Below are 21,503 nucleotides of genomic sequence, written 5' to 3' on the forward strand. Positions count from 1 at the left end.
CAGAATGATGGCCATAAGCTATCAGGATCAAGAAATTGGGCAATGTTTGTCAGAGATATGAGTGGAGCAACAGGGGGGGGGGGGGTTAAATAAGAAGTCCCCACCCCTTCTTCACACTATAGCTAGACATTTGTTAAACTGGTTGAATAGAATAACTTTGTGTCTGCATAATGACTGATCCCAGCTGCTTCAGTAGAGATGTTTTTTCCACCACACAGCTATCACCACAAAGCTCTCAAGGACCTTTCATTCATTAAGATAAGCCTTGGAATCCTGCAATCCACAGGCCTTCCCTAGTCACAGTTTATGTCTTCCCACTGTGAAATCACTGTTTGAGGTGGGAGAGTGACAGAATTACACTTCCAGAAACCTCCAGGAAGTACAGTTCTAATCTAAAATAAAGCACCCCTTCTTCCACCCACCCCCAAATTTAAGAAAACATGTTACTTTCTAGTTACCTCCAGTTTGCTAGAATGAGGTAACATAACCCGCAGCAAGTCCCAGGAGTGGGAAATAGTTCTCAGACCCTTAAATTTTACCACTCTTGCCAAAAGGGAATGAGATAGAAGAAGGAATATCCTGTGGTCCTTTCACACTACACAGTTATAACACAGTCATTTCTCCTTTAGTGCCATGGTTTCATCCTATGGATTCCTGGGATTTACAGTTTAGGAAGAAGTATTTTCTATTCTCTACCAGAGAACTTTAGTGCCTCTCTAGACTATAAATTCCAGGATTCCATAGAATCATCTGGATAGGACTGACAGAAGAGACTGGTCTTGATACTATTTTAAATTCAGACTGCCTATTCAGCTGTCGTATCTTTTCCAACAGGTAATTCCCCACCTTTCGGCAGTCTAGTGGCAGCTGAAGAAAACATCCTCTGGGTGACAGTTGCCAACCTAACTCTGACTGAGTGAATGTTCCTCAGAGGACCTCAGGGTATGGGGCAGACTTTTATGGGAAGAGGTAATCCTGTAGGTAATCTAGACCCTAACCATTACATTTTACCTCCTCCATGCATTCTTTCAGAGGTGACATGCTATCCTTAGCTGAAGGTATTATTGAAGGCACAGAGAAGTATATTTGGATATCATCAACATATTGATAACACCCCAGCCTATGGCTCCAGATGATCTCACCCAGTGGGTTTCATGTAGATGTTGAATAGGACTGGGGATAGAAGGGCACCTTGTGGCATATCATATAACAGCTCCTTTTTTGAGGAGCAGCAGTCTCTAAGCACCACCATCTGAAATCTGCCTGAGAGATATGACTGGAAACACTGAAACTAGTGCCTCTGATTCCCAAATCCCCCAGGTGCTCCAGGATACTAGATCTGATGGTGTTGAATGTTGCCAAGAGGTCCAAAAACATCTGCAGGAAACACTCCCCCTGTAAATGCTTAATCAAAGATCATCATCATCATCATCATCATCATCATCATCATCACCATCCACTAACGTGAGCCTCAAGGTCTCACCTCTGTAACCTGCTCTGAAGCAGTTTGAAATGGGTCTAGATACTTTGTGTCATGCAGAACTGCCTGGAGTTGGGAAACAATTGCCCTCTCAATCACTTTGCCCAGAAAAGGGAGATTTGATACGACTCTATAGTTGTTTAATGTGAGACTCGATGGCTTAGTGGTTAAGAAACTGACTCTGATGACAGCAAGGTCAGCAGATTGGCAGTTTGAAATCTAAATACCGTGTGACAGAGTGAGATCCCATCACTAGTCCCAGCGTCTGCCAACCTAGCAGTTAAAAAGCATGTAAAAGTGTAAATAGATAAATAGGTACCATTTTGGTGGGAAAGTAACAGTGATCCATGGACCTCAGCATTTAGTCATGCTAACCACATGACCTTAGCATCATCTTTGACAATGCTGGCACCCTCAGCTTAGAAAAGGAGATGAGCACCACCTCCTACAGTCGAACATGACTTGACAATCACATCAAAGGGAGGAAAACTTTTACCTTTACTTTTAAGTCTTGGGGGTCTAGGGAAGTCTTTTTAAGAAGTGGTCATACCACCACTTCTTCTAAACAAGATGGAATACTTCCCTCCTTGATAGAAGTAATAATAATATATTGTAATTGAGAACTAATTTCATCTTCCTGGATGACTATCTAAGATTGGCAAGGCAGTTAAAGCTGAATCATTATGCTATAATTGTGTCATGTGATAGGAGTACAGGTGACTTGCCTACCACCCTGTTCCCATTTGTTCTAGCTAAGGTATCACCTCCATTCCTCAACTTCTCTCACCATTTTGTCTTAAGGGGAGGGCTAAACAGAAATGAGTAGTCTGAAAACAACAGAGTAATCATGCCTCAGGAAAACGAAGGAAAGGGCCAATAACACAGCAGTGGGACCATTCATACTACTCAGTTATGGCTCTGTGGTTCCACTTTAATTGTGATGGTGACGTCCTGTGCTGGCCAGTTTCATTTTGGCATGAATGACCTGGTAAGATTTGACCACTAAGGCTCCTCAGGAATAATGAATCAAAAGTGCACTATATGATGAAACACTAGGAAGTACTAAGACAGCTATTGTCACTGAGCACTCCCAGGAAGGAAGAAATCTGCCTAAATTCTAGCCTATGCACACTTACTTGGGAATAAGCTAGTCTGGACACATGGAGAACACTAGACTGAACACACAGAGTGTCCTCATATTTAAAGATTTTTCAGTGTTAATGGACTGGCAAACTAATTTGCCCCACCTTCTTGTATTTGCACATAGACAATATTGGTAACAATGTTGACACCGTCCTTTAAAAAATAAATACCCAAAACAAATTCTGGAGTCCCTGCACACCTCTTTTTCCTAGTACCTTATTGTTGCCCCTCATCATCCGCTGCCTAAAACAATTGACTCATTCACCCTAATATTAAGGCTAGCCATGCCAACAACGGTATTTTAAAGAAAGGCCCCATGTCCAGTTCAGCTCTGAGCTTCCTCTTTCTCCCACATGAGTGATAGCAATTGTTCTTCCCAAGCTAACAGACTCTGCTTTATTGCCTGGTTGCATTTATTCCTGGTGGACCTGGTGGAATTGACACGTTGACACACAGGTTCAGTTTCCTCCCCTAATGTTTCTTGGCTTTCTTTCTTTTTTACTTCTCCAAGAGTCTTCCCTTTCTATTTCCATCAAGCTCACAGCACGTGCAAGAACTAAATATTTAAAAACGTCATTTTGTCACAGACCAACAATTATGAATATTTCTCATAATCTGCCTGCTGTCAGAAACTGGATGAATCATTTCCCAAGATGTATTAATTTTCTTTTCTTGTCCATAAACAAGATGAATAATTAAACTTGCATTTAGAAGCAGACAGGGGAAGGGAAAAGAGAAAGTCATCGTCTATTACTGCCCCACCTCTGTCACTCCCTATGACACTTAAATGTCAGGCACACAGATCCAGTACTACAGCTGTTGGCAATAAAGGCTGGGCAGAATTTGGCTGTGGGGTTTTTGTTTTTTTTTTCTCTCTGTGTCTCTCTGATTCTTTGCCTTTCATATTGTGCAAAAGCCTCCATTCCGAATGAGCCCTTGCTTGTGGCTTCAAATACTGTTCCACTGGAACAATTGGTCTGTGTGACTAGAATAATTCAACAGAGCTTCCTACTCCCTATTGCAAGAAGAGAACTACGTCCTTGCCCCCTATTTATCCTAGAGGATTGAAGCAAGTGATCATCCTCATAACAGAGTTATAGCTGGAAAATGTGATTGTGAAATTAAAGTTCTGCTATTCCATATTTATTTCATTTCTTCATTTCCTGTTGGATTGGTTTAGCTTCACATGTTAAAAATTCTCTCCCCCTGCCCTACTCACCCGTTCACTGACAACTCAAATGAGCATTTCACAATCAGCCTGTGTTCTCTGGCAATTGGAATTTCACAGCAGATTTTATAGGGATGCTGCTAAACTGAAATGGTGTCTCGGTAAAATTTTCACCCTTTCTCACTGAGACTTGCGGGAAAAACACCTTTACTTTTCCTGTAAGGAAATAAAGAGGGAACACAAAGTCTGTTCCTGGATATTTAGAAGCACCTAATTCCCTCCCACACCTCTAGAAATGCTAGTTCTTGTGTGCTTCCAAATGTAATAGGAGAGAGGGTCTCTCCCGTGTTCTTTTAAAGTAACTATGCTAGATGTGAAGGTAGAAAGTAAGTACATTTTTTCTGAAATCTCCATGGGTGGGATTTGCTTCATGTTGTATTGATCTTCCAATCAATATATCTGAGGTTGGGAAAGCAGATCTTTCTTGAGTCTCAATGGCCTCAGAGTATGGAAAGTTACCTTTTTAAAAGTAGTTTGTTGTAGAAACCACCCTCCCCTCAATTAACTTGTTGCCATTAACATTGTAAAGTTTAGTGACTCATTGTTAATTGCATTGCTTATTGCTTTTTTTTTCTTGAGAAAAAACACTTGGGACTGTTAGGAGAATGGTATGATTTTTAACGGAACTGCTAAAAATGCATCTAAAATGTTACTTTAAAAAACTATGAAACTACACTCATCCCTCCACATTCACTGAGGTTAGGGGCACAGGACCCTTGTGAATGTGGAAAAACTGCAAAAAAAAAAAAAACCCACTATGTTTTTACCTGAGAGAACACCTCTCTAGGAATCTCTAGGTCTTCCAGTGCAACACTGCGGTCAACAGCTGCCAGACACTGACCATAGAATTGTGCTGGAGGAGCTAGAAATGCTTAGTTGGGTGTTCTCTCTAGGAATCTCTAGGTCCTTCAGTGCGACCTTTGGTTAAAGTTGACCATAGAGTTGTGCTGGAGGACCTAGATATTCCTAGAGAAAACATATTAATAAAATCCATGAATAATCAAATCTACAAAGGTCAAAGCCGCAAATGTGGAGGGATGAGGGTATCATGTTATTTTTGAAATTTTACTTTATTGTATGTTCATTTCCCACAATAGCTCATTATGAGCAGTTAAATTACTTGTAACTTGTTACTTCAAACCTCTGACATAGGGATGTAAATCATTATTTCTTTCATTCTTGCAATCAAGAACAAAGAATTTCAAATATGCTGTTCTTGCTGATTAGAAATTATGAGAACTTTTGCACAATTTTCAATTATTTTCACATTTCAGCCTTTCTCTGTGAGAAAATATCTTCACAAAAAAATTGATTTTGCACACAATATCTTGTTTTTGCACAAAATAATAATAAATAATAAAATAATATTTTTTTTATTTCTATCCCACTTTTTGCCAGGCAATCAAAGCAGTGTACAACAAGTTGAAATGCATCCATATATACATAATGCCCCCCTTAAAACAAGATTAAACAGTATAAGATTAAAACTACATATTAAAATCCGGCTAATCCAAATAATAATCATCATGGGCAGAGTTCAATAGATGGGATGTCTTATTCCTGGCCAAGTATTTTATTCCTGGAAGGCCTCCCAGAAGAGATCCGTCTTAATGGCTTTTTTGTTTTATTTTTTAAAAAACTTAATTTTGTGAAAATGCATTGTTTTTTGTGGTGAAAAAAATGTATGTCCAAACTAATTTTTCACAAAGAAATATCTCAATATGTCAGTTTGTCAAAATTGGTGACTATTCCTTCTATCCCTGTTCTGACAATGCTTAGTGACAGTATGGGATGCAGTTTATAAAGAAGTGGTGCATCCAAGTGTAGCATGAGGAACATAGGAAACTGCCTAATGAGTTTGTGTGTCCAACTGTTCCAAGATTTGCTACTCTGGCTGTCAGTGGCTCTCCAGGGTCTCAAGTATGACCAGCTCTCCCATGTGGTGGAGTGTATTCCCATGCTTCATGTGGCAAAGTAGGAAGGCTGGTAAATTTCAATCTCCATCAACACCTCAATGAGTGCCAAGGGCACTGTAGCTCTGGAAAGCCTTGCCAACCATAGCAAATATTGCAGCAAAAGATCAGGCACTAGAGCTCCTGAAGCAGCCACAAATTTGATCTCTTACTCTGAATGTCTGTTCAGTGTAGGAAAATGGGCACAAGGGATCCATGGAACACAGACATCTTCCACAGCTACCTCTCCCATAATGCATCACTCTGAGGAAGGGTGATTGCAGGCCCAAGAGAGATGTTTCAGTCTCTCTTTTTTCAGCCAGAAATGCTCTTTGAAAATCATGGCCATGCAGTTTGAATAGGCAGAGCAGGTATGGCTATAGAAGGCATTGCTTGTCCTTCTGCCTCAAACAAGGTGTGCCATGCCACCAGGGGTTTCAGTCTGGTGAACACCTGCTATCAGATCTTTCTAAGTGGAGACATCAGGGATTTAAACTGGGAACTTCTGTATGCAAACCATGGGTGAATGTCAAGATTCTCTTAGCTCATGGCTCTCTTAGTGCATGGCTCCCTCCTCACTTTCTTAATGCAGAGTAGGCAAATGAAGAATGAAGGTGATCATGGTGTCCTCAGACTTGGCCCTAATTCCCTTATGCTTCCTCACCCTTCAAAGTGTGTGGGGCTTGGGGAGAGAGGGAGGAAGAGCTTTAGTTAAAGGCAAGGAAGACTGGGGAGCCTCCATGAGTTGGATGGACAACCCAGAATTGGTCCACAGGCTGGGTTCCTCTTTGCAGGTATAGGGCCCATACATGTAACCCAAAGACTATACTGTAATGCTTTGGATTTGTGTTACTTCTTCCAAAGCAGTTGGCCACTAGATAATGTCACAGTCTTTCCACGGGGAAGACGAGATGATTTTAAGTCCATTATTCACTTTGCTTCTATATACAAGCCATGACCAAACGCCAAGTGTTAAAATACTGTTCTCATAGCACTGCCATGCCTTTCTGGAAGTAAAATGTTCAGAGGCTTTCCTAACTCAAAGGAGTCTCAACCCAATTTGTGCAGAGGTGTGAATATTTCAGATAAGCACTTTCCTACATGTCAAATCTTCATATTTTATATATGCTTCTTTTTTTAAGAGATGCCATCTACTACAGCCGGCAAAAAATGTTTCCATTGCAAGTGGTAGTAAACTACATGCCCCTAATGATGTATCTTGTCTTTCCACTCATAAAATATGCTCTGACCTTGTAGGGATGCCACAAGTCACAAGAGGATTAGACCCATCTAAATCTGTGTTAGGTTGGTGTTGAAATATATTCTGCTGCAGGTGCTATCTCTCTCTCCTTCCATGAGCCTACAGTATGATTAAGTTCCCTCTGAGTTTTCTGAATATGGAACTTCCATTTACCAAATCAGGGCATTCATGTTAGAGGACAAACTTTCAGACTTTTTTGCCCACAAATCTCTTCCTCAGTCTTCCTGCCTGAGACCTACAATGGATAATGTAGAAGGCAAAAGCCTCCAGTGTGATAAAACTTTAATTACCAAGCTACTGTCATTGTTGACCTTCCTACTTAGGTTGCCACCTCTACTAAAGGAGGAAGCATAAGGCCACTGCTCCTTTGTGTATGTTAATCACAGAGGAGTGGAAGTTTGAGTTAGTGTCTAGGAATATAACACTAAGGTTCAGCTGGGAAGCATTTTAGGCCAGGTAAGCAGACTGCTGCCCAGATAGTATGTAGTCTCTTCCTTTGATGTAGGAGTGCCTGTGCCTGTGCCATGTGGCAGGCTGAAATGCAGGTTGAGACTCCTTTATCTGGAATTCCAAAATCTGAAATATTCCAAAAAAAACCCAAAACTTTTTTTCATGGGTGTTTGAGACAGTGACACCGTTGCTTTCTGATTGTTCAATGTACACACATTTTGTTTCATTATTTAAAAATATTGCATAGAATTACCTTCAGGCTAGGTATATAATGTAAATATGAATTTTGTGTTTATACTGGGTACCCATCTCCAAGATATCATATTACCTACATAAAAGCAACTACGGGTATTCCAAAATACACATTTTCTAAAAAAAAAAAAAAAAACTGGCAGAATCAAGAATTTGTTTGGCTGTATAGTCAACATCTTGGCTCTAGTAGGCTGTCCTAATGTATTCACAGTTCAACTGACATTGGTGTATTATGATTTATTTTAACAGTGGTCCCATTTGGTGGGTAGTTCTCCTAATAAAGCTTCCTCTTTAGTGAACAGTTAGTTTTTCAAAGCTCTGATGAGACCTGGCCAGGATGGTTGATTGCATTTTTAATGGTGTTTCTGGCCTCTGGCTTGCTTACTTGGTGAAAATTCCTAGCAAGATAAAGGTCTGATGTTTGGGAGAAACCCAGAAACAAGAGCATCAAGAGGCAGATCTTTTAAAACACGTGAGTCTGTTCAAGGTTTTATCACAAAACGAGTGCCATCTGTCATCAGTGATGATCTCATCTGGACAACAAACACCAGTCTCATTGGAGCATCATGACTTGGGGCATCTAGCTAGTTGGCTACTCTTGTTCTTTTCAGCAGGTGTGAAAGGCTGTGGAATGTCCCACTGCCAAGGTTAGGAACTAAGAATTGAAAGCCAAAGACATTCATTCAGGAAGCATGCCACCTAATTCAGTCAGAGCCAATTCATTACAGCCTGTGCATTGCTCTTCATGGATATGCTGAACTACCATGTATAATGCCAATAATTCCTTGCATCCAAGTAGCTGACATGTGTATAAGTTAAAGCATTCATTCCAATTTACCAAATGTTTTCAACTGTCAGACTAATATTTTTGGTTACAAGCTTAGAGAGATAGGCTTATTGCACTGCTTTTGTAGTTTTAGGGGGGGTCTGATGTTAGACTTGACTCATGAAATTTAGCTGAGGGCATGACCCGAGGACATTCCCCTGAGTGACAGGCTGTTTAGACTTCCTATGCAGATGATGCAAAGGGTAGCCAGATTGGCTGGACCAATGGGATTAGATTCAGAGAGGACAGAAATTAACACAGGCCATAGTGCCAGTACCAGGACAGAAATGGGAGTCTATCAAATCAGAGTTTCTTGAGTAAAAGGCCCTCCAGATTCTATACCTTCAGGGCCTTCACACACACACACACACACACACACACACACACACACACAGTGAGAAATCTGCTACCTCCATATCCACCAGGAGCTACATTCCCTTATTAGTACAGACAATAAGCCTGGATGGAACTGGCTGAGAGGAGAAATGCTAGCCTCCAAGCCAGAGCCTAGCTCTGTAGGGACATACACTGTTTAAGGAAGGGACAGAGATTAGGCTAAAAGAATAACAGATACATTCAAAGAAGAACCACATGAGGACAAACCTCCAATTTTAAATAGTGAAGTAAATCATGAGGGGCAGATGGCATACCAACAGAGTTGCCCAAAGCTCAATGCTCCAAACAGAACTAGTTCTAATTAAAATCTGCCAACAAATATGAAAAAAACATAATCAACAATCTAAGCTATGCAGATGACACCATACTGCTAGCAGAACATAGCAAAGATCTGGAAAGATTATTGAAGAAAGTCAAGGCAGAAAGCACAAAGGTTTACAGCTAACATTAAGAAAACGAAAATAACAATCACAGATTATCTACATAATTTTAAAGTAGATGATGAAGACAAAAATAGTTCAGTATTTTCTGAGTGTATGTGTGTATGCATGCATGTGTGTGTACCTTCAAGTTGTTTTTGACATATGATGACCCTAAGGAGCACCTAGCATGAGGTTTTCCTGGCAACATTTTTCAGAGGAGGTTTGCCATTGTCTTCCCCTGAGGCTGAATGTATTCCCAAGGCCACCCAGTGGGTTTCATGGCTGAGAAGGGAATTAAACCCTGGTCTCTAGAGTCATAGTCCAGCACTCAACCACAATGCCACACTGGCTCTCAAGATTTCTCATACCTGGGTTCAATCATTAATCAGAGCAGAGACTACAGTCAAGAAAAGAGAAGAAGGCTAGGACTTGGAAGGGCAACTAGGAAGGAACTAGACATGCTCCATGCCATAATATTCTCTATTTATGGTTGTGAAATCTGGGCAGTGAAAAATGCTGATAGGAAGAAAATAAACTCATTTGAGTGCTGGAGAAGAGTTCTGTGGACTGCTAAGAAGACAAATTCATTGAAGAAATCAAGCCTGAGTTCCCCCTAGAAGCAAAGATGACTAAGCTAAGGTTGTCATACTTTGGCCATATCAAGAGAGGAAAGGGTTAACTAGAAAAGACAAGTATGCTTGGTAAAGTGGAGGGCAACAGGAAAAGAAGACGGATACATACCAGATAGATAGATTCAATCAGGGAGGTCAGAGCTGTGAATATGAAAGATCTGAGCAGAAGATGGCTGAGGGTAGGATTACTTAGAGGTTGCTCATTCATAGGGTTGCCATATGTCAAAGTTAAACTGAAGGCACTTAACAACAGCATTAAAGAGACTGGGATGTGTGCTCTGGCCCTGGAGGTATGAAAAGCTTCAGCTCATTTCTAGTCCTAAATCCAGTTACAAGAGTAGACACATTAAATGATGGTAGTGAATAATAAGTCATCACTTACATAAATCCCATTGATTTATGTATTTTTATTCTCTATGTATTTTATGTGCCTTTTTCCATTGACTAAACACAGTAATTCCCAAAATTTAACCTTCCAAATCTTTTTTTCACTTCAGCTCCCAGAATTCCTGACTGTTGACCAAGCTGGCTGGGGCTTCTAGGGGTTGAAGTCCAAAAACAAGCTGAAGGACCAAAGTGTGGAAATCGCTGGATTAGAGTGTGATGCATGTGTTTTTCAATTCCAGACATTTGTAGCTGTGCCCATTTCTGAAATGCCTATATGGTTTTTCTGAATGCAGCACATGTTTTAAAAAGAAATGGGTACAGCAGCAAGAAGTACTCCCTTCCTTTATCATTCTTAGAAGGTGAAAACCACATATTTCCATGTGAAAATGCAAATGTAGCTAATTCCTTTGCCATCCCTTACTTGGAACTTTCCGTGATGCTGCTTTACATCACTTTGCCTTCTCAGCCTCATCTGAGTGAGAACAGGACAAGGCAATGATGATGTGCAGTCAGAATGATCAGTTCTCCCAGATGTTCTGACTACAAGGCAAGCCTGACAAGGAAGCTGTAATGTACATGTTATATCCACTCCACGAAAACAAGTCTTCAGTAGATTCAGCAAAGCTTTATTCAGTAAGCAGAATAGATCAGAGTGCATAGTTGCCAGAATTGAAGATTTTTTTCAGTTATACTGTACATATAGAGTTCAAACAATTCACCCCTTACAAAAGCCTTCATCCCATTTGTCAGCAATTCAAAATATACTGTCTTCCCAGGTCTTATCCTCCTTCTCCCACCCCCATATGAAGCAAAAGCTTCCCACAAAAATGGCCTTGGTACTTGTAGGATATACTTCCTCCCCACACATCTGCTCTTTATCCAAGCCACTACTGATGCACAGTCTTTTTCTTTTCCCTGCATCACCAATATGATAGCATATACCATCATCTCACATTAACACACATATGCCCAAGCACAGCAATGAAGCATGGTAGGGCCATGTTTGAATTATGATTCTGATATAAGCTTTTGTGGAGATGCAGTATCACCTGGTCTATTTTGGCCTATTGATACAAGGAAAGTGACTTTGGTAGGATTGCTGGTCACCCAGCAGCTCCCACCATCAACCAAAGCCTGGTGATGTTGTCAGCATGTGAGTGAAACTATGAAGGCAAAACTAAGAAAGTAAAATGACTCCATTTGATTGTGTAGATTCACCTAGCTTGGAAGTAAATTCTGCTACATTCCTTTTGCCACAGGGGAAAAAAAGAAAAGCACAGTCAAATGCTCATTTGGTAGCAGGAAAGCAAAATAGCATTGAACAGAAGGAAATTGGCATCATTTGCTTAGTAATGTCTGCCAACATAATTTGAGAGGCATGCAGCCACCTATGTTTACACTAAATTGGCAGAAACAGAACAGCTCCCTGTTTCCTGGCACAATTAAGAGAAGCAAAAATAGGCAAATAGAAGATCCAGCTTCCCTTTACAATTCCTTGGAACTACTAAGTCCTCCCCACATTTTCAGAAACCATGGCTTCAGAGTGATTGATGTCAGTCATCATGACTATATATTATTATTATTGGCCCGGTATATTGCTGGCGCCCTGGTTTGCTCCGCAAGGAAGCTGCAGCAGACAAACTGCGCAGCTTCTTCGGGGAGCAAAAAAAACCCCGTGAAAAGCGGGTTCTTTTTGTGGTGCCATAATGACACCGCAGTGCACCAATGGCGCACTCGCGATGTCACTATGGCGCCGCGATGTGCAGATGCTAGGCATCCATCACATCAAAATGGCAGCACCTGTCTGTACAGGGTGCTGCCATTTTGATGTACTGAAGACGTGCTAGGGTTGCGGGGCGTCTGTAAGAGATGCCCTGAGGCAACCCTAGCATGTCTTCGTGACATGCTATGGTGCCGGTCTGTACCAGGCCACTCTTATCATTAATATTATTGATTATCACATTTCTAGAATCAAAGAAGGCATTCAAGAGTGGCATGTTCATACTGCAACTGGCATGTTCATACTACAGAAATACAGGTTGAATTATAGCAATAGAAATAGTAGCTTCATTTACATACCGCTTCATCCCACACTAAGCAGTCTCTAAGTGATTTACAACTGTCAGCTAATTGCCCCCAACAAACTAAGTACTCATTTTAGCTAGGCTAAAGGATGCTAGGCTGAGTCGACCCTGAGCCCCTTGGCCGGGATTGAACTCACAACCTTGTGGTTTGTGAGTGAGTGGCTGCAGTATCAGCATTTAACCACTGCGCCGCCGGGGCTCAAATTATGGACTTAATACACATTTTGCAAAATATACAAGAGGTCAATATGCTTTAGTCTTTCATTTCTGAATTCCAAAGACTGGCCAGATGCCTTGAGTGACAATTTTGGCAAAGGGCAGCATATAAATAAATGTGGTGGTGGTGGTTATACAGACTAAATCATACCTCCTAAAATGGCTTTCCCTCAAAGGGAGAAGCTTGTTTTATTTACATGTCTTGTCTTGTTGGATCCTGTCTTGTTCTTAGGATCAAATTATTACAACCTCTGTATTACCATTTCCATTCATTCTCCTGCCACTGATGCCTCACATAATCTGTCATGCAACTGAATAATATGCAAAGGAATCTTGTAGCACATTTGACACTAACTAAAAGAAAGAAGCTGTAGTATGAACCTTCATAGAATTAAGTCTTCAAATTGAATAGTGAGAAACTACCTCAAAGATCAAGCTTCTCTCCCCAGTCTAGTTTGTTAATCATATCATATCAAAATGGTCAGGAGGAAAGCATTTTATGTGGCAGTTTTTAAAAGCTGTTGATGTAAGTCTAAGGATCTTGAGGGGGGGGAGGGGTGACCTGCTCAGCCTCTAATTTGTTATGTTAGTCCAAATCCCATCGTCATTCCCATCCCAACCCTCTTTTCATATCACGTGCCCAGACTTTCTGTTTTCCTACATGGAAAATCTTAACATGCATTTTTCATCATGTACAGATTGTACATAATGAAATTTGCCTCTTCATTGAACAGCACACAAGCTGTAGCTCTGAGGTAGATCACTTGCTTTGAATACAGAAGGGCTCAGCTTCAGTTCCTAGCATCCCCAGGTAAGCCTTTAAGTGGGGAAAAAAAAACTGCCTGCATGTTTAAAGGGCTGTTGCCACTTGCTGTTGGTTGTTGATAACTTTCTGTATATATTTATCCCATCTCCTAAAGAAATATGAGCAACTGTATAGGGCATGAAAGAAAATAATTTACTCTTGGAGGCCACTGTAGCCCAAATCAGCCAAAACTTTAATCTCAAAGTGACTAAAAGTTATTTCTGGTTAGGATATCCAGGATTTAGTCACTGTATGTGTGTGTTTTAAAAAATTATATTCATTTTAGCAATACAGCATTTTAAAACATTTTCCTGATGATATGTTAATGAAACATACAAAGCATTTTGTCTCAGAATGCTTTCTGATAGGTGTGAAATTCATCATTTTCAGAAAAATATTGAAATCACCAAAATTCTTTTCTATCCCTACCTAAGGCCCTTTCAACATCAAAGAAAGGCTAAATAAACATATGGGGGAACTGAGGTGACATTGCAACAGCTCATTGCTTGCTGTATGCAGTTTTCCTGTTTATTGGAAGAGCTCTGAAGAGGTTCTGAAGGAGAGGCAAAGCTCATGCTTTGCATGCAGAAGGGTTCAGGTTCAATCTCTGATGTCTCAAGGCAGTGCAAGAAAAAAGTCTGCCTGAAAATGTGAAAAGCTTCCATTGTTGTCAACAGTACTGGGTTAGATGGAATGGTAGTCTGACTTGGTATCAGGCAGCTTCTGATCTTCACAACCCCCACAAGAAAGCTGTTACAAGGGGGACTTTCTAAACATATTCTAGGAGCTCAGCTGGAGAGCCTGTAGCTGCAACGATGCTCCCACCAAACTACATATTCATCACTCTTGCTATTATTCCAGAAAGAATTAGAGATCTTTACTGCCATCTTCTGAAAGAATGTAGCAGTCATGAGATAATAGAATTGATCCTCTGTTGGACAGTGATTGCTTGTAAAACATTGAAAAATAAGGAGGGGGGTTTAGAAAAAAATATCTTTAGATAAGGCCCAGCACTCTATTTCATCAATTTGATGCTAGATAATCCATAATTAAATCTGGCTATTGCAAACTGGAGCCTAAATACCCTAAAGGCACCAGATCCCATCTGATGTTGGATGCTAAGCAGGGTCAGTTCTGGTTAGTACTTGTACCAATGAATACCAGGTACTGTCACCTATATTAAAGAGGAAGGAAATGGAAAACCTACCTCTGAATATTCCTTGCCTAAGGAATCATGGGGTCAACATAAATCAAGAGGCAAGTTGAAGATGTGCGTGCACATACAGACACACACACACAGCAAGTTAATACCCTGATAGTGTATTTTATCCAAAAAAGTGTAAGACTGTATACATCTATGCATGCAAATATATATACAGAGGGAGAGATTCCTATTAGTAGATACTCTGCCTTAAAAAAACCCTGATCATATCAATAATAATAATAATAATAATAATAGTTTTTATTAATATTTCCCACCTCTCCCTACAGATCGAGGTGGGATCACAACAGTAAGATTAAAAATACAATTCAATTAAAACTACACTTCTTATAAAGTACAATCCAAGAAATCATCACACTATGTCAGTTCTATAAAATAAGTATGTCAACATCTCATTTCAATTAAACATGCTCAGGATAAGTGTCTTCATATAATTGTTTATAGAAAATCTGGGGGGGGGGGTAGGCTTGCTGGAAGAGATCCGTCTTAAGTGCCTTCTTCAAGGTGTCTAAGGTGGTAATGAGACGGATCTCTTCCAGTAAGTTATTCCACAGTTTGGGGGCCATGGCTGTAAATGCTCTATGAGAAGTTGATATTAGTCTAGTTTTTGGATAGCCCAGTAAATGCTTCCCAGATGTTCTGAGCGTGCGGGGCAGATTGTGTAGGGAGAGGCGTTCCCTCAAATAACTCGGGCCCAAGCCATATAGGGCTTTAAAGGTGATAACCAACATTTGTACTGTGCCTGGAGGCTTATCGGCAGCCAGTGAAGAGATTTTAGTACTGGTGTTATGTGGTCTGATCTAGGTGTTCCAGTGACCAATCTGGCTGCTGCATTTTGTACTAATTGAAGTTTCCGAACTTGGTGCAGAGGTAGCCCCATGTAAAGTGCATTACAGAAATCGAGAGATTACCAGTGCAAGTACCACTGCTTCATGGTCCTTTTGGTCCAGGTAGGGGTGCAGTTGGCTTATCAACCGAAGTTGATACCAGGCACTTCTGGCCATCACATCTACTTGGGATGATAATTGTAGGGATGGATCCAGAAGTAGCCCCAAACTGTGAACTTGGTCCTTTAGGGGAAGTGTGACCCCGTACAGGACTGGTTGACAAATCTCCATCCCTGGACTTGGGGAACCTATCGCAAGTACCTCCGTTTTCTTTGGATTCAGCTTGAGTTTATTTTCCCTCATCCAGCCCGTTACTGACTTAAGGCGGTCATCCAGGTAATGTTCATAACTGTATTGACTTGTGTCTGGCCCAAACTGGAAAGGATTCATTTCATTCCTGACAGGGCAAACATGTCCTAAATGGTGAAAATGCCAGAACATGATTCTGTATAAAGGTATAAAGGGTCACAGAGAGATTTGATTATATTAAACCTAAGTGACATCTTTGGGACCACTTTTGGGTACAATAATTTAATTTTAAAAATACCAGTACCACTGGAGTATAATTGGAAAATGTATAATAACCTGCAGAGAAGGGGATAAATTTTTTAGAACTAATATCAAGGGGGTTGATGGTTAAATTGCTGGAAACACCCTCTTGTTCCAGCTTTTCTGCTTGCCTCTGCCGCTAGATGAATATAAAAGAGTTCATTACTGAAAAAGTTGTCAATTTTAACTTATATCTATTAGGCCATGTCTAAAGGGAGAGAGGAAATCTTGCTAGTTTGGATCATACAAAGTATTAAAAGCTGTGCATTTTTTTATAAGACAATGTGCACTTAAAGCAGAACTGAGCTGACAGCTCTGCTGAAGTAGTCATTGGTCTATGTTAGATCAGACGCTACAGATTTCACACCTGGCCTTTCAGTGAACCATATGGTCCTGGCAAGGAAAAAAAAGTTGGATAGCTAAAATGAAAGCCAGAGGTGGGACTGGGGCAAGAGGAATAGCTGCATGTGAGATTGACAAAGCACAGCTGCAGTGGCAAGAAAAATCAGTATAATTGCAGTGCAACAGATGACAGCATGGCACAAATTAATGGCTCTCCCAGAATGAGACCTTGAAGAAGCAAAGCCAAATGACAAAGTGGTTGCTCTCTAAGCCCCCAGAACTGTAAATTACAAAGTGTTATCCACATTATACAGAAGCAGACATAGGCTTATGATCACGGCATCTGTAAAGTTCAGTGTTGTCTCTCATGTTGTTTATATACAGTGGACCCTTGTTATCCACTGGGGTTTGGTTCCAGGATCCCCCCATGGATAACAAAATCAGTGGATGTTTAAGTCCCATTAAATAAAATGGCATAGCAAAATGGTGTCCCTTATATAAAATAGAAAATCAACATTTGCTATTTGGAATTTATATATATTTTTAATATTTTCAAGTTGTGGGTGCTTGAATCTGTGGATAAAGACAGACAATTGTACATATGAAATTACTCAAAGATGTTGTCATGGGAGATGAGGATTGATTTCATATACTAGTCTATAGTCAATATACTAGTGATGAGACAGTGTGATCTTTGAAAGCTCATCAGGAATAAATGATAGCCTGAATAAAGAAGAAAGGAATGTCTTGTGTAGATGCCTCACCTACAAGTACCAGGTGTTGTTCAGCCTAGCACTGCTACTGGCTTTCCAAATGGTGGAAGGTGTGGTTGGATGGTGAATGTGCTTTGGATCACATTTTGAGTAATATGCCAGTTATATCCCTCTGCTTAATGATAAAGACCTGGCCATTTTATCATTCATGCCCAGGTGAATTCTGAATAATAATAATAATAATAATAATAATAATAATAATAATAATAATAATAATAATAATATACTTGATGTGCCCTTGAGGACAGTTTAGAAACTTCAGCTAATGCTACTTTGATTCCAATATCATGGCTGCCTCTACACTGCAGAATTAATGCAGTTTGACACCACTTCAACTACCATGGCTCAGTGCTATGGAAATTTGGGAGTAGTAGTTTTGCAAGACATTTAGCCACCTCTGTCATAGAGTTGTTGGGCAACAACAAACTACAACTTCCGTGATTCTATAGGATGGATCCATGACAATTAAAATGATGTCAAATTACATAAATTCTGCAGTGTGGCAGCAGCCCAAGTCTAAGGGCTAAATCCAGTTACTAGTTCCAGCTAAAGTAAGGGCCAATGCAGACCAGCGCAATACACTGGCTTGGGGTGGCATCTGAACACGGCATTTAGATGTTGCATACTCTATCACCATCCTGAAGCTCAACCATGTGGCGGACAGCTTTGCATTGCTCCAGCGGTGCAGTGTTTATATGCCGTATGACATAGGAATAGCTGCAGTGGCAATGGAAAAGCCGCCTTTTTTCCAGCACAAAAAGCAGTCGCATTTTGCTGCTGCATTTTACTCCAGAAAAAAGCTGGAATGGGGCCACAGCATGAAGTTGCCACAGCACCCACCTTTGGGGCTGCCTGTTTCACCCCTAGGTCAGTACTTCTATAAGTCGTTTTGATTCAATACATCTGGTCTAATTGGACTTCAGCCATTGGGTTAATTTTTAAATGTCCTAAATTGTATTGGGGGGTTTACTCCTGTTCATCCACTTCCCCAGTACTTAACCCTTTCTAAAGAGTCTTTATTCTAGATTCTCTTTCATGAGAAAACTAAAGTAGCCTCCACCAAGAGAAGAATCTTTTCTCTAAAAGCACCAACATAGTAGAATTATTTTCTTGAGAAAATTCAAACAGGTTCTTCCTTCTACTGTGTCGCAGATGTTTTGTTTCTATTGGCCTTGTAGTTCTGATTTACTGTTTCATTCTCATTCATTCATTCATTCATTCATGAATTTACATTCCACCTTTCTCTCAAAATGGGAAAAGTGAGATTTTCTTTCAGCTTTATGGCTACTATCAGTTACTGCTAGTTATTGTTGTTGTTGTTGTTTTTTACATATCTCTCAATTGCATTGTTTCATTGTTTCATTGTTGTAAGCCACTGTAAAACTTGAGTAAACAGTGGTCTATAAATAATAACTAATGTAATGTGGGAAGTGCCCCCAAGACAAAGTTAAGCAATGAGACCAGTGAGCACTTGCGCAGCATTCAAGGAATTTTCCATGAAATAGCCACATTAGTCTGTTTCTGTATAAAAAGGAGGGAGGGAAGGGGAGTTTTGTGGCACCATTAAGTCTAGTAAATTTATTTCAGCACATGGTTTCATGAACTATATTGCTCATTATCTGAAGAATGTGGGCAGTTGTATGGAGCTGGTAAGTGGAAGGTTGGTTGCAGATTACTTGTTTGGGGTAAGCAAAAGATTTTTCTGTGGTGGAGGAGTCTTGGCAGGTCAAGTGAAGTCATGAGTTTCTTAATCCCCACCCACAATGCATCCCTTAAAAGTATAAGACAGGAATATTTCACCTTCCAGATGTCCAATTTCAGTATCCAGAAACCCCAACCATCACCCTCCTTGGCAAGAGACTGAAAGTGTACTCCAAAACATCTAGAAAAACTAAAAGCTCCATCTGTGAGAATGATACCCAAAGAAATTGGGCATAACTGAGAAAGTTTGTTGGTTGTGTTGCTTACATGTTGCTCTATGTTAATTTGCTTTGTGGAAATCCTTTCCTTGTAGCTTCGGATGGCCTGGCTCCTCCACGGCATCTTGCTTGGAGATGTTTCCCTGTTCCTTGTCGAGAACAAGACTGGGAAGGAACAGAGCAGGAAGCTCTGGCATTTTGATAACAGAAAAGGATTGGGGGTCTGGCAGAAGATGGTCAGGCCTCTCATTGATGTTTCAGACAGGTAGGAGTCAATACACTTCTTTTTTTCATTCTTTGCACCTTTCCACTCCCAGATTCTGAATTTCTTGAGAGAATATCTCAGGAACTAAAAATTTCCCATGGTGGGGTAGGCACAAGCAGCCACATTTAAGTTGATAAGGAATACATATTTTCATTTAACAGCATAAAAAGTTGGTTGGTTTTGGCAAAATGCAGATTACATCAGCTATGGAGCCAGACTGGTTATGAATTTGATCAAAATAAGATATATGCTGGAATGCATAAGCAACCATCTGATTTTGGAAGCTAAGCAGGGTCAGCCCTGGTTAGTACTTAGATGGGAGATTGCCAAAGAACATCAGCTGCTATAGGCTATATTCAGAGGAGGGCAATGACAAACCACCTCCGAGTGTTCCTTGCCTAAGAAAACCTTAAGAAATTCATGGAGTGCCCATAAATCAACAGACAGCTTGAAGCCACACACTCATCCCTAAGCTGAGAGATAGAATTTAGTTTTTTCCTAACATGCAGTGACCTGAGGACAATCCATGTTGTGAATGAAGCATTTGCATTGAAAGGGAACCCCCATGGCTGCTTTGATCTTGTTTATTAGACTTATTGCCCAGCTAGTGCTGGTGCAATTTTCTGATGCATGATAACTGAAAAATGCATTTAACATCAACCATAAATAAGTCCTAGGGCCTAAATACCCTTAAGGCAATTTAATCATAGAAACTAAGCAGGATCAGCCCTTCTTAGTACTTGGAAGAGTGACCACCAATGAATACCAGGTACTGTAGGCTATATTTCAGAGGAAGGGTCTGGCAAAAACCCCTCTGAGTATTCCTTGCCTTAAAAAACTCTATGAAATTTATGGAATCAGCATAAGTCAACAAGTGACTTGAAGCCACATACACTCACACAAAGAGGTCATGAGAATAATACTGTGTTTGCTTGTGAAGACTAATGGTCACATTATAAAGTCAAAGAATCTCCCTTTGGGCCAATAATAGATATGCTGAGCTCATTGTTCAAAGCCAGTTAGAGCCATTTCTTTGAAATGAGTCTGGATTACAAGGGGGGAGTTTAAAAATGGCTAATAGCCCTAATATGTTTCTGGAAATCTCCTTTCTCTGCACAAGATTGACCCTTCTGTGTTTAGGAAAAATTAAATATAATAAGGGCTCCCCATATTCCTCACTCCTGCAGGTCATGGAAACTTTCTCTGCTCATTCGCCTCCTCCAATATTTAGGGGAGTTTTTATATGGACATCAAGTCACTGGGAAATAAAATTGCCCAACTCAAAGCATATCTTGCTTCTGACATTCTTGACTGGCAAGAAAGTTCTGGGGCATCATTACAATTTGCTGCTCTTTTTATAAGAGAGCATTGCAAACATATGACAATTCTGTATTATTTGTTGTACTTGCAAATGTAAAAGAATATAGAGCGTAACTGGATGTGAAGGGGCATCTTCAGAAGCAGCAAAGCAGCTATTATCCACATTCCTCAGATTCACTGCTCTTCTTGTCTTCCTTGGCATCCCCCTATTGTATCTTTGACCTTTTCATACTCTTTATTTTTACCTTTTACCTTCCCCCCTTTTTTTGAATCTCCTCTCTTTTTTTACCTTTTTTCTTTTCAATTCCACATCTCTCTCCTACTCTACCTCTCTAATACACACACCAACATTCACACACAGCAGGGGTGTCACTAAGGGGTGTGGAGGATGTGACCTGCACCCATGACACCCTAAGGGAGGGGGTGATTCCACTACTCCCCAAATCAACTGCCCCTACTTCCCAGAAATCTGTACCTTCATCCCTTTAAAATGCTGAAGAGATTATATGAGTGGAGTAAGGTTCAGTGGGAGTTTAAAGAAGAGGCCTCAGGTTTAAAATTTTAAAATTGTATTTAATATATATAGGCCCCATACAGACAGGCCAAAATAAAGCTGCTTCGGGTCATTTTGGAGGTATGCTGTTTAAATGATGTATGCGTACTAAGAGTCCGGAAGCCATGCCAAAGCCACG

General features: G+C 40.4%; 1 protein-coding gene across 1 annotated transcript in view; it reads left to right on the top strand.

Annotated features, from left to right (window-relative positions):
- Positions 1 to 21,503, top strand: part of ALK (ALK receptor tyrosine kinase) — an 809,244-nt gene that overhangs the window by 666,624 nt on the left and 121,117 nt on the right. The window contains exon 9 of the mRNA XM_089529545.1: positions 19,322 to 19,491. Within this exon, the coding sequence (XP_089385671.1) occupies positions 19,322 to 19,491 (170 nt within the window). The remainder of the gene's footprint in view (positions 1 to 19,321; positions 19,492 to 21,503) is intronic.

The sequence above is a fragment of the Sceloporus occidentalis genome, unplaced genomic scaffold (assembly GCF_023333645.1).
Source record: "Sceloporus occidentalis isolate IW3139 unplaced genomic scaffold, rSceOcc1.0.p SCAF_6, whole genome shotgun sequence".
Taxonomy (NCBI): domain Eukaryota; kingdom Metazoa; phylum Chordata; class Lepidosauria; order Squamata; family Phrynosomatidae; genus Sceloporus; species Sceloporus occidentalis.